This window comes from Lolium perenne, chromosome 4 (assembly GCF_019359855.2).
Source record: "Lolium perenne isolate Kyuss_39 chromosome 4, Kyuss_2.0, whole genome shotgun sequence".
Classification (NCBI taxonomy): domain Eukaryota; kingdom Viridiplantae; phylum Streptophyta; class Magnoliopsida; order Poales; family Poaceae; genus Lolium; species Lolium perenne.
The window spans coordinates 75,105,221-75,117,008 of record NC_067247.2 but is presented as its reverse complement, the minus strand read 5'-3'; the positions used below and the strand labels follow the sequence as shown (position 1 = coordinate 75,117,008).

The following is an 11,788-nucleotide window of genomic DNA, read 5'->3' as shown; positions in this document are numbered from 1 at the left end:
CCAATGCTTTTTAATATAGTGGCGGATATGCTTGCTGTTATGATTGAACGCGCAAAGTCAGAGGGCCAGATTGAAGGGGTCATTCCTCATCTTGTTGATGGAGGATTGTCCATCCTTCAATATGCCGACGACACAATTCTTTTTATGGATCATGACATTGAAAAAACTCGAAATCTAAAGTTAATTCTTTCAATATTTGAGCAGCTTTCGGGTCTAAAAATTAATTTCCATAAAAGTGAGTACTTTTGTTTTGGTGAGGCCCAAGATAATGTTGCAGATTATGCTGAGCTGTTTGGCTGTGAGCAAGGCCAATTTTCGATTAGGTAATTTGGTATTCCGATTCATTATCGGAGACTAACCAATGCCGAATGGAAAATAGTCGAGGAAAGACTACAGATTAGATTAAGCAGTTGGAAAGGCAAATTACTATCCTTGGGAGGAAGATTAGTTCTCATAAACGCGGTACTAAGTAATATGGTACTGTATATGATATGTTTCTTCCAACTTCCTAGAGGGGTCTTAAAACGATTGAATTATTTCCGATCTAGATTCTTCTAGCAAGGGGATAGTGAGAAGCGTAAATATCGATTGGCTAAGTGGAGGGTGCTTTGCCGCCCCAAATACCATGGAGGACTGGGCATCCAAGATCTCCAGGTCAAGAATAGGGCCTGATGGGATTCGTAGCATAGAAAACAAAAAATTTCCTACCGCAAGAACGGAAACACAAGCCAAGATCTAATCTAGAAGACGGTAGCAACGAGGGGATCACGAGACTAACCATTGAAGATTTCCAAAGCCTACGAGATTAGATCTCGTTATTGCAGAAGATGATCACTTGCCGCTTTCAAAAGCGCGTAGAAGATCTTGACGGTGCCACAATCGGGCAGCACCTCCGTACTCGGTCACACATACGGTGTTGATGAAGACGACGTCCTCCTCCCCGTTCCAGCGGGCAGCGGAAGTAGTAGAGCCTCCTCGGAATGCCGGCAGCACGATGGCGTGGTGATGGTGGTGGTGGAGATCTCCGGCTGGGCTTCGCCTATGCGCTGCGGGAGAGATATGTGGAGGAGGGGCGCTAGGGTTTGGGGAGAGGGGGGGTCTAGGGCGCCGGCCACTTGGGGGCTGCGGCCTAGGAGGCTTTGGTGTGGCCGGCCCCTCCCTTGGCTCCTCATTATATAGGTGGAAGCCCCCAAGAGTTGTAGTCCAAGTCTTCGAATAAGACCCCAACAACAAAATTTGCCATAGGTGGGAAACCTACTCAAGGGGGGAGTCCTACTCAAGGTGGGACTCCCACCTTTCCTTGAGGTGGGGTGGCCGGCCACCTTAGGTGGAGTCCACCTGGGACTCCTCCCCCTTAGGGTTGGCCGACCATGCTAGTGGAGTCCCTCCGGGACTCCACCTTCCATAGTGATTTCTTTCGGACTTTTCTAGAACCTTCTAGAACCTTCCATAAATGCACCGGATCATTTTCAAACTTATAAAATGACTTCCTATATATGAATCTTATTCTCCGGACCATTCCGAAACTTCTCGTGATGTCCTCGATCCCATCCGAGACTCCGAACAAAACTTCGAACTCCATTCCATGTTCCATATTACTTAAACGACATCAAACCTTAAGTGTGTCACCCTACGGTTCGCGAACTATGCAGACATGGTTGAGACCTCTCTCCAACCAATAACCAATAGTGGGATCTGGAGATCCATAATGGCTCCCACATATTCAACGATGACTTAGTGATCGAATGAACCATTTACATACGATACCGATTCCCTTTGTCACGCGATATTTTACTTGTCCGAGGAGATCATCGGTATCTCTATACCTCGTTCAACCTCGTCTCATGACAAGTACTCTTTACTCGTACCGTGGTATGTGGTCTCTTATGAACCTTTCATATGCTTGCAAGCTAATTAGACGATATTCCACCGAGAGGGCCCAGAGTATATCTATCCGTCATCGGGATGGACAAATCCCACTGTTGATCCATATGCCTCAACTCATACTTTCCGAATACTTAATCCCACCTTTATAACCACCCATTTACGCAGTGGTGTTTGATGTAATCAAAGTACCCTTCTGGTATAAGTGATTTACATGATCTCATGGTAGAAGGACTAGGTAACTATGTATCGAAAGCTTATAGCAAATGAACTTAATGACGTGATCTTATGCTACGCTTAATTGGGTGTGTCCATTACATCATTCACATAATGATATAACCTTGTTATTAATAACATCCAATGTTCATGATCATGAAACTATGATCATCTATTAATCAACAAGCTAGTTATACAAGAGGCTTACTAGGGACTCCTTGTTGTTTACATAACACACATGTATCAATGTTTCGGTTAATACAATTATAGCATGGTATATAAACATTTATCATAAACACAAAAATATATAATAACCACTTTATTATTGCCTCTTGGGCAAATCTCCAACATGGCCTTACTTGGTAAATGGCTCTCTAAGCTACTTACTGAGGAGGGAGTTTGGCAAACACTACTCAAGAGAAAGTACATTGGCTCAAAGACTCTATCTCAGGTTCTTTGGAAACCATGAGATTCACACTTTTGGGCAGGCCTTATGGATACAAAGAAGTATTTCTTTCCATATGGATCTTTCTCTATTAGGGATGGATTGGAAATTCGTTTCTGGGAGGATAAATGGCTTTGCAATTCCACGCTCCGAGAACAATATCCGTCATTGTACAATATTGTCCGCCACAAAAGTGATACTATCGCTAAGGTGTTGGAAACTTTCCCACCGAATGTGACGTTCAGAAGAACCCTCATCGGACCTAGACAAATCTCCTGGCATGAAAACGTCTTGAACTAGTTCAATTGATGCAGGGGTCAGATGTGTTTCGCTGGAACCTTACCGCAAATGGTTTATTCTCTGTGGCTTCCATGTACAATGCTTTGATTCAGCCTGATATTCTAGTCGATAATAATTTTAAAATTTGGAAGATGAAGATACCGCTAAAAATAAAAGTGTTTGCATGGTATCTTCGTCGTGGGGTCATCCTCACTAAAGATAATCTTGCCAAACGCAACTGGCATGGAAGTAAAAAGTGTGTTTTCTGTCACCAAGACGAGACTATTTAACACTTGTTCTTCCAGTGTAAGTTTGCTAGGTCTATATGGTCAGCTGTCCAAATAGGGTCTACCTTATACCCACCGCATAGTGTTGCCAATATATTTGGTAATTGGTCAATGGTGTGGTTGTTAGGTTTAAGCGTCTTATTAGGATGGGAGCGATTGCCATTATTTGGTCGCTCTGGCTATGTAGAAATGACAAGATTTTCAATAATATTTCTTCCTCTCTTATGCAGGTCATATACCGATGCACAGCTACGCTTCGCTCATGGGTGCCTCTTCAGCGGATGGAGCATCGAGATCTCTTTATGGAGGTGTCTTCACGGTTGGAGGAAACGGCGAGGGATATTTTTTCCCAACATGGGTGGCAGCGTGATCTTCGCCTGGATCCACCTAGCTAGATTTTTTTATCGAGAACTTTGGATTTTTATCGTCGGATGGTTTCGTGTTTTGTAACAGATATTTGTACGGCTGTGTGCATCCTAGCTATGAAGAGATCGGATCTATTGCTTAAAGTAATAAAGTGTCCATTTTCGAAAAAAATCTAGATTGCATCTGCATTTCAATCCAATCCTTGTATTTTTCCATTCTTGTGTTCTCAAATCGTGCAAGCCATACTAGTACCATAGGCTCGGAGAATGTGCGCGACATTTTTCTGCAAGCAAATGATGCAACGGCGCACACAACATCAAGTCACCAAATGCTGCCGAAACTGCGTCACTTTTTTCTCAACCACATGCAGCGTTGCGCTGCTACTATGCTCTGTAAGGCTGCGCAGCCTGCAAGCCGATGGGAGCTGCCGGCCGGCCTTGTCCCGGCGGCGTGGAAGTTGCTGGGTCAGGCTGCTCAGTGCTCGATCACGAGCGTGCCGGAAAGCTATCAGAGGCGTCAGGCAGCGCCCACAGCGTACACCGGCGGGCCGTGCCTTTGACCGACTGTTGGGTAGGAGCGGGAGTCTCCGACGGCGGCGGCCTCTGATCACCGGCCGAGTGAACGCCGGCGAGGGTTCTGTCCTCTGCCACAGGCGTAAGAAGAACCTGTACCTGGAGCATTTTATATTTTCCTGTCTCTGCTACTTCCGTTACTGTAACTGCCTGTGCCAGACCATGGCTTCATGAGCATGGATGTGATCAAGCTTTTCTCTTGAGAGATTGTTGGCTACAGTTTTAGTATTTATCTACATCAGTGATTGGAGGCTGGAGCATTTTATACTTCCCTGTCGCTGCTGCTTCTGGTTACTGTAACTGCCTGTGCCAGACTTCATCTTCATGAGCATGGATGTGATCAAGCTTTTCTTTACGGTCATTGTTGGCTACAGTTTTAGTATTTTGGCTACATCAGTGACCTGTCTTCAGCAGGCTTGACCATATGGATGTGCAAAAGTAGCCTCATACAAGGAAGCCTTCTGCTCCATAACCGATCACTGTATATCGCCACTAGCTCCTGCTCCGCGACACAACCAACATGTGCCAAACTCCAGGGCCATCCTCACAAGTCTCGACATATAACAGTCATGATGTAAAACATAGGTAGGGTCGCGAGCACACAAGGTTTGAAGTTTAGTGAACATCTATCTACTGTTTTGCTGGTGGTGGGACATGTCATGTCACTTCGGCGCGTTCCTGTGGCACATATTGAAACTGAACAATGTACAGTAAAGATTTCACCTAGTGCAGAATCTAGTGCATAAAACTTTTCAGTTAACTTAATGGTCATCTTCTGTAACTCCTCTCCGATGTGATTTAGTTGCTACAAACTGGCGAGATCACTTATCATTCGGCGATTTCAGCAGCAAACAATATACCCTCCGTCTCATGAAACTTGTATCAAATTTGTTAAAATTTGATGTATCTATATACTAGATAGTGTCTAGATACATCGAAATTTTGACAAATTTAAGACAACTTTCGTGGAGCGGAGAGTGTATAACATATAATGAAGTTGAAAGATCATGTCAACCGTTTGGATTAATTACTTGCTTTAGCTCGTCAACAGTCATATGATCAGTAAAACACAGTAAAAAGCAAATGCATGTTAGCTTCTCTAGTTGCTTAAGGGTAATTCCATCTGAAAGAGGTGAAATGATCAGTCAAACACAGTAAAGAGCAAATGCATGTTAGCTTCTCTAGTTGCCAAGGGCAATTCCATTTGAAAGGGGTGAAATCCGGGACAACAGAGGATTGCCAAATACACTATACAAAATTCGAAAAGGATGCCCCACTGAACTTGTCATTGTTTAGCTTCCGAAGCTTTCTGTATATCTTCTGTCTAGGATCTGCAAAATGTTCTAGGAAGCTGCTCCCTTCATGTACACTACTTTCCCAGTATGGAGAAAAGGAGGTGTAAATACAACTAGCCCTCTTACTTTTTTGCAGAATACCTGCAGAAATAGAAAGATTGAAGAATGCGGGTTATCAGACCACAAAGTTAGTAAAAATCCATACTCCCTCCGTTCCACTTTAATTGACGCAGAGTGGTGCACTTTTGAGAAGCAAACAGGTACGTACGGGCGTCAATTAAAACGGGACAGAGGTAGTACTACTGAAGAGTAAGGGAGAGCACTTACAGTTTTAGATTTAGTTTGGAAGCACCCTTCTGCGAAGTTGAAGAGCTATGCTGTTTCATGATTTCCTCTGTAGATGATCCTTTTTCATGTACAAATTTCACAGATTCTGACAGTCTATTCAGAAGATTTACCAGTGCAATGACCTCATTTCGCTGCAGTTGGAACTGAATAGTGGCCAAGAAAATATATTGTTAGATACATTGCCACTGCGAACATCTTCAAATTAAATCAAAAGCTAGATTCGGCATGAAAACAGGGAAGTATTTTTGCTCATGTGAGAGTAAACTTCCATAAATATGCTTGATTTGCATAGAACAGAGGAGTTATTGAGTTGACAAGATTTGTTATGAAAAAACTGGTATCTATATCTTCTTATAAAGCAAACCATCACATATTCACAGCCATGCGACTCTATTGATATGTCCATCCATATTTTAGGGTCTCTCTATTAGTTTTCTCCATTGTCACGTCCAAAGGCCCACCCAAACACTTTAATCGTATGAAGTCTTGCCCACTCAACTAACCTGGCCCATGTCCAACCCAAACCAGAGATCAGAGATGCTCCATAAAGATGTGCATCCCGTTCCCATACTGAAAGAAGAACAAAAATCCTTCATCCCCGTCCCGAGCGGAACCGGCCTACTCGCCTGCTCCGAAGTCCCACTTCACATGCAGTGCCACATCATTTCAATTTTTTGGAACAAATTAAATTAAATATTCATCAGTTCGTACGCTCTCCCCTGCGTCCCGCCAGCTGCTTGGCCTCCAGCTTGCAGCTTTGTTAATTCATCTCCTCAGCACCAAGGCAAAAAAATCGACCAGTGTCACCAGCGACCATGCGACTGCCTATTTATTCTCATATTCTTCCACCATCTCCTGATAGGCATGAGAGCGGCGGGTTCCAGAGAAGCACATCTTCCTTGTGGTTCCTATTTCATGGTCACTCCACACCTTCTCATCTCATTCTTTGTTGACTGAACATTGAACAGAAAAAATTCCAATCCCACGAATCGTCTTGCTTCAAGGCTGCAACAAACTGGCAAGGACTTCAATCTGGTTCGTGCTACTACGGGATTTTCCTATTAAACTTATTTCTTGGATTTCTTTGCCTTCAAGGATTCACTTTTATTATGTTGGCTAGGTTTTGCTTTTTGCCATCTGCATTTTGTTTTTCATTTTGCAGCAATAATTAACGCACGCGGCTGCAGCTTCACAGGCGAGAGATTGCAACCTTTGTGTATCTATCTCCAGTTCATGGGCATTTGTCCCGTATTTTTTTCCTCTCCTATTTTGTTCCACTACTTCCTTCTGCCCCATGAATCAATGATGTGCTTTCACCCTGTTACTTGCATGTTGCAACTAGAGGATGCACTACAGATTGCCTGTATTCAAATAATAAAGGGAACTGGGCATCGACCAGTTGGATAGCACAGCGCGCGCAGCCCGACCTGCGTTCGAGCTTCCAGCTCTGCGGTTTGTGCCCCTAGTTTCTCCTTGATTCAAATACCGCACTCGTGTATTCAGATAATAAAAGATGCTGGTTTTTTACCAGTCTTGAACAGCAAAACTTCAGGTTAGTTCTTCACTTTATCGCTCGCAGTTTTCATCTCCCATATACTTCCTTGCAACAAACGTTTGCAGCGCTTTTGTGATTTCCTTCTCTACAAATCAGGGGTATCTCAGTTCAATGAATTTTAATGTGTGTTTCAGGTTTGTTACATAGAATGATTTCTTCGGTTGCATTTATGCAGAAACTATCCGACTGAACTTTACTTTTGTGTTGTCTAACAGCACAGAGTAGTACCATGGCTCAGTACCTGCATCTTTCAATTACTAACTGTGCCTATGGCCACAAGATATGAGATTATTTCTTTAGCAAGCAGTTCACTGGCAATTACGTTCTGGTAAGTTTCTGCACTATTTCTCTATTCTTACTATTCCAGTACTGTTTTATAAAGTGCAATTTTGTTTGACAAACTGCACTTACGTTGTTACAGATGGATTTAGTACAACGGCTTGGCATGGAGCAGAGCAATTAGCAGGTGCCATGCCCACTCTTTCACTATTTAGAGTAACTTATTTTATTTCTCAAACAATTGTCGATTGAGTATTTCAACATTTCTAAAGATAGTTCTCCATTGTTCCTAGCAAGTAGATGGGGATATTTTCCCAAGTTATAGAAAAAAAGGTAAATCCTGCTTTTGTGCTGTGCATATATATATTTACAAGAAGGTTATGTTTCCTCATAAAAAGAGTGCTAACCAGCAACTTAGGATAACATGTGTTATCTTTGTCTGAAATGAATGCCTCATGTTCACATAATTTTCTCTATATCTAGCATTGAATCTAATGGTACCACAATTCTTGAATCTACTTACTGAAAATTGGTACGGTTTCATTTCATTTGTACTTCAAACTCTAAAAATCATATGTGACATTCATTACAGCAAAAAGCACAAGGTGATTAAATATTGCATATAACTACATGTTTCACACCCTTTGATTTACCAAACAGAGTTTTTAAAGAAATTTCCGCTGCAACACGTGGGGCATTCTTCTAGTTCCATAAATAATGTAGGCAGCTGACACAGCAAAGCATCATGTGCTGGGAACTTGGGTCATATAAAGGCTGTCGAGCAATGCTCTCACTGGACCATGGACTAACCAAACGTACAGAATCTACCTTATTAATGTGTTATGTTGCAAAGTGGTAGGAGGTAAAAGCGTAATGAAGCATACCTGTTGATTCAAATGGTTCTCTCCATCCACAGAGAACAAAATCTTCAGTGCAGTTCCAAGACCAAGAACTTGGAGCTTTCCCCATAATCGGCACTTCTCACATCCAACACAGTCCATAATTGCACTAGGAAACAGAACGTTGTGGGGGTAAGATTTCAAGTTACTGAAATGCATAATATGAGCTGAAGAAGAAGGATTAAGGCACACACCTAATATTTCTAAATTGCTTCTGAATCTCCTGCTTTAGCTCGGGACCATTTTCACCTTGCCAGAGTTTCGCTTCATCAAATGGTAATGGGCATGCAGATCTTAACTTCTCATTGTAAAGCAGTTGCTTCACTAAAGATTGTGTTTTCAAGTCCTCTACAGGATTGCCAGTGTTGTACTCAGCCTGCTCAAGATAATCTGCCGCCTAAAGGATAGCAAATAAAATCATTACTCGCTAGAAGCTTTAGGCCAACACAATTCTACAGCTTAATATTTTAAATCACAAGGTTAGAATTAATAAAGGAAAAAACGTGAACCTTTGTCACTGCCCGAAGTACAAACAGGTATGTGAAGTACAGGTTCTGGACCCGCTCAGGATACTTCAGAACACGGTCATGCAACAAAGTAAGATTATGTCCCCACTGCAGTCATTTAGAGCAAACTCGTCAAAACAACTATAAATATAGTCTATAAACACCAAAATAAAGTGTAGGGCCATGTATATATACTTCGTTAGCAGATTCATCGAGAAGATAACCAGATGCAATGTGTACAGAAATTGAAGAGTGCAATCCCGAAATTAGCTTGTACAATGCCTTCTTCTCCTGGCACATATCTTCTGAAGGATCTGAGAAAATACAAGGAAATTTGAAAAACGCTTGTCGGGATAATTGTAGCAGACATCTAACTTGGCTAGGGCATGCAACTATACCATACCTAGATGAGAAATAAATAAAACAGTATACACCACACATAGACAAGTATTCATGCAATGGTGATGGTAAAGAACATAAGCAATTGTTTAAAGCAGTGACGGCTTTTCCGCCTTTATCCATTCCCTTACATCTTGGGCAATTCTCTTTGTAGATAGAGTCCCATATTCTTCTAGCTGAATCACCAGTATAACCAGTGTAACGTTCAGGATTTAGTTGAAGATTCACATAAGTCATCTCAGCTGGAACAGGATAAAAGTTTGTTAACCGCAAGACATTTAAGGATGATAAGAAAGAAGAATCAAATGAAGCATGTTGTAGAAGAATGAGGCTAAAATAATATTACCATTATCCGTCTCATCATCAGCTGTCCATGGATTATCTGTTTCGACCCATCCCTTGAAAACTTTGGTGTCAAGGGTTCTATCAACAGTGGCCTCTGGTTTTCCTTCTTGACATATCATATTTTCTGGAGAAAGGCCACTGTAAGGCTTCTTGAATGGTTCGGGGAATTCATTATCTGGGCACTCACAGACACTACAGTCCCTAAGCCGACACATTCCATCATCAGGCCAAAACGGGCAGTCACACCACAATTTAGCCTAACAAGAAAAAAACAGCCCGAAAACTTAGAAAGTGAATCATGATTATAAATGGTTGTTTTTAAGAACAACAACAGGGTACAATAAGAGCTAATAATTATAGTAGACGATTTTGTTTATAGCCCATTATGTTGAGTAAGAATTTATTGACAGTTTAGGGCGGTGACATTCTGAAAGGTTTTCGTCCCAAAACATCACAAATTATTATATGCAGAGATACTATGATTCTCTCTGTGAGGTGTTAATTCGTTAGGTAATCTAGTTAAAGAGTAGCGACACCTAACAGCAGTAACATGAAACTTATATTTATGGCATCTCCTCTACAACACTATCAGCTGCTCTATCACTTGGCTGAAAGTCCATCAAACATTAAATTTAGCTACAAATCGCTATGACAATGGAATGTAAGCAGAAAGGGCTTGGAACTACGAGCAACCCTATGAGAGCCAACGACAATCGCTCTATGAGATTGTCTGTCCTCCAGGACATGACATGTTTCATATAGTGCTGACTTCCACATGCCCAATAGCTTTGATCCTTAAGCTCGATGTTCCAAGTTTTCAATCAGGCAACCAACAATCTTTTTTCCATATCAGGCCTAATTTATCAAGCAGTGAAATAACTGCACCACACAAATGGATACAGAACTGTCTAGTAAATGAATACAGTAGCTGAACAGACAAACAATGCAGATGTCACTTGTCTCGCGCATATCCAATTTCACATATATATAAACCGCCGAGCATGCATCCGCGAGAATGGCTCCCTAGTTACGGAGCTAATGCTACATCGCAGTATCACACAATAATTCTAGCATGTCGATCTGGCCATCACAATTCTCTGAACATCCTAACATACATTTCGGGCCCATAAGCTAGAGTGACGCATACAAGGCAGTTAAAAAAACAGGACAGCGAAAATTTCCTTACCTTGAAGTATCTGAAGAAGGGGAGAGCGACGAGGTCCTGCAGGATGGGGTTGAGCACCTCCTCGTTGATGGCGTCCACGGTCTCGTAGTCGCAGCAGCAGTCCTCCACCATCCCGGTGTACTTCCTCGCGCCCTGACGACACGGCCCCAAAACCACACCGTCAAATCAAATCAAAACCCCACAACTCAAGTCGAATCACGAGGACGAACGGCGGGCGGGGACTTACGGGGCAGCCGCAGCCTCCGCCGCGCGAGTAGGAGGAAATGGCCGGGAAGCTGCGGGAGCTGACGGCGACGGCGAGGAGCGCCACGAGGAGGGCCCCCGCGACCGCCGCCCGCCGCCTCGGGCGCCAGCGCGCGGCGTCAGCGCCGGCGGCGGCGGGAGCGGGAGCGGGCTCCTCGGCCATCCCGCGCTGGCGTGGAAGCTTCTAGAAGCGAGATCTGAACGGAACGGCACGGCAGCAGAAGAATTTTCCAGTTGGGGCGATGGCGGTTGGGGGCCGTTTGCTGGGAAATTTGTAGTGCTACTAATACAGGGGCTTAGAAGAAGGAAACTGCTGGGCGTCCCCCGGGGGATCTGATTCCCCAGCCCCCGGGTCCCCAGCCGTCGGATCAACCATTTTGACGGTTAGATTTGCATGTAGCAAAAAAACATCCCCCGGCAGCAAAAAATCACCCCCGGCAGCAAATGACTGAAGCAAAAAACGGTTCGTTATGAAAAGAAAATAAAAAGGCTGGGCTCGCCTGAGACCTCGTCGGAGACCTCGCCGGAGACCACGTAGCAAACATATTAAGCAGATGTAGCAAACCCGCAAATAAATTGTAGCAAATTTTTTTATTCATATGCTGCAAATCATCTAAGATATCAACAGAGACATCGCCTACAGCAACGCCGTTCGAGGTTGCAGCAACTCCGTCCGTCCAGGAC

General features: G+C 43.3%; 1 protein-coding gene across 2 annotated transcripts; it reads right to left on the bottom strand.

Annotated features, from left to right (window-relative positions):
• Positions 1-5,187: 5,187 nt before the first annotated feature.
• LOC127292994 (endoplasmic reticulum oxidoreductin-2) lies at positions 5,188-11,330 on the bottom strand. Of its 2 annotated transcripts, none has more exons than XM_051322549.2 (10): positions 11,088-11,330; positions 10,862-10,993; positions 9,677-9,932; positions 9,462-9,572; positions 9,127-9,245; positions 8,935-9,039; positions 8,620-8,822; positions 8,411-8,534; positions 5,648-5,835; positions 5,188-5,552 (listed from the first exon to the last, which is right to left on the bottom strand). In XM_051322549.2, the coding sequence occupies exons 1-9, from the start codon at positions 11,265-11,267 to the stop codon at positions 5,668-5,670; spliced, it is 1,398 nt and encodes a 465-aa protein (XP_051178509.1). In that variant the 5' UTR covers positions 11,268-11,330; the 3' UTR covers positions 5,188-5,552; positions 5,648-5,667. The 2 variants fall into 2 exon arrangements, with proteins under 2 accessions (XP_051178509.1, XP_051178508.1); XM_051322548.2 differs by having other exon boundaries at positions 5,188-5,485; positions 5,672-5,835; positions 11,088-11,326.
• Between the last annotated feature and the right edge of the window lie 458 nt (positions 11,331-11,788).

Excerpts from the sequence above, each read along its gene's own strand:
- LOC127292994 (XM_051322548.2), bottom strand. The coding sequence starts at position 11,267 with ATGGCCGAGGAGCCCGCTCCCGCTCCCGCCGCCGCCGGCGCTGACGCC. Across the intron at positions 8,823-8,934 it reads TACTTCGGGCAGTGACAAAG|GCGGCAGATTATCTTGAGCA; the intron begins GTTCACGTTTTT and ends GCTATCCTTTAG. Across the intron at positions 8,535-8,619 it reads AAGCAATTTAGAAATATTAG|TGCAATTATGGACTGTGTTG; the intron begins GTGTGTGCCTTA and ends TCTGTTTCCTAG.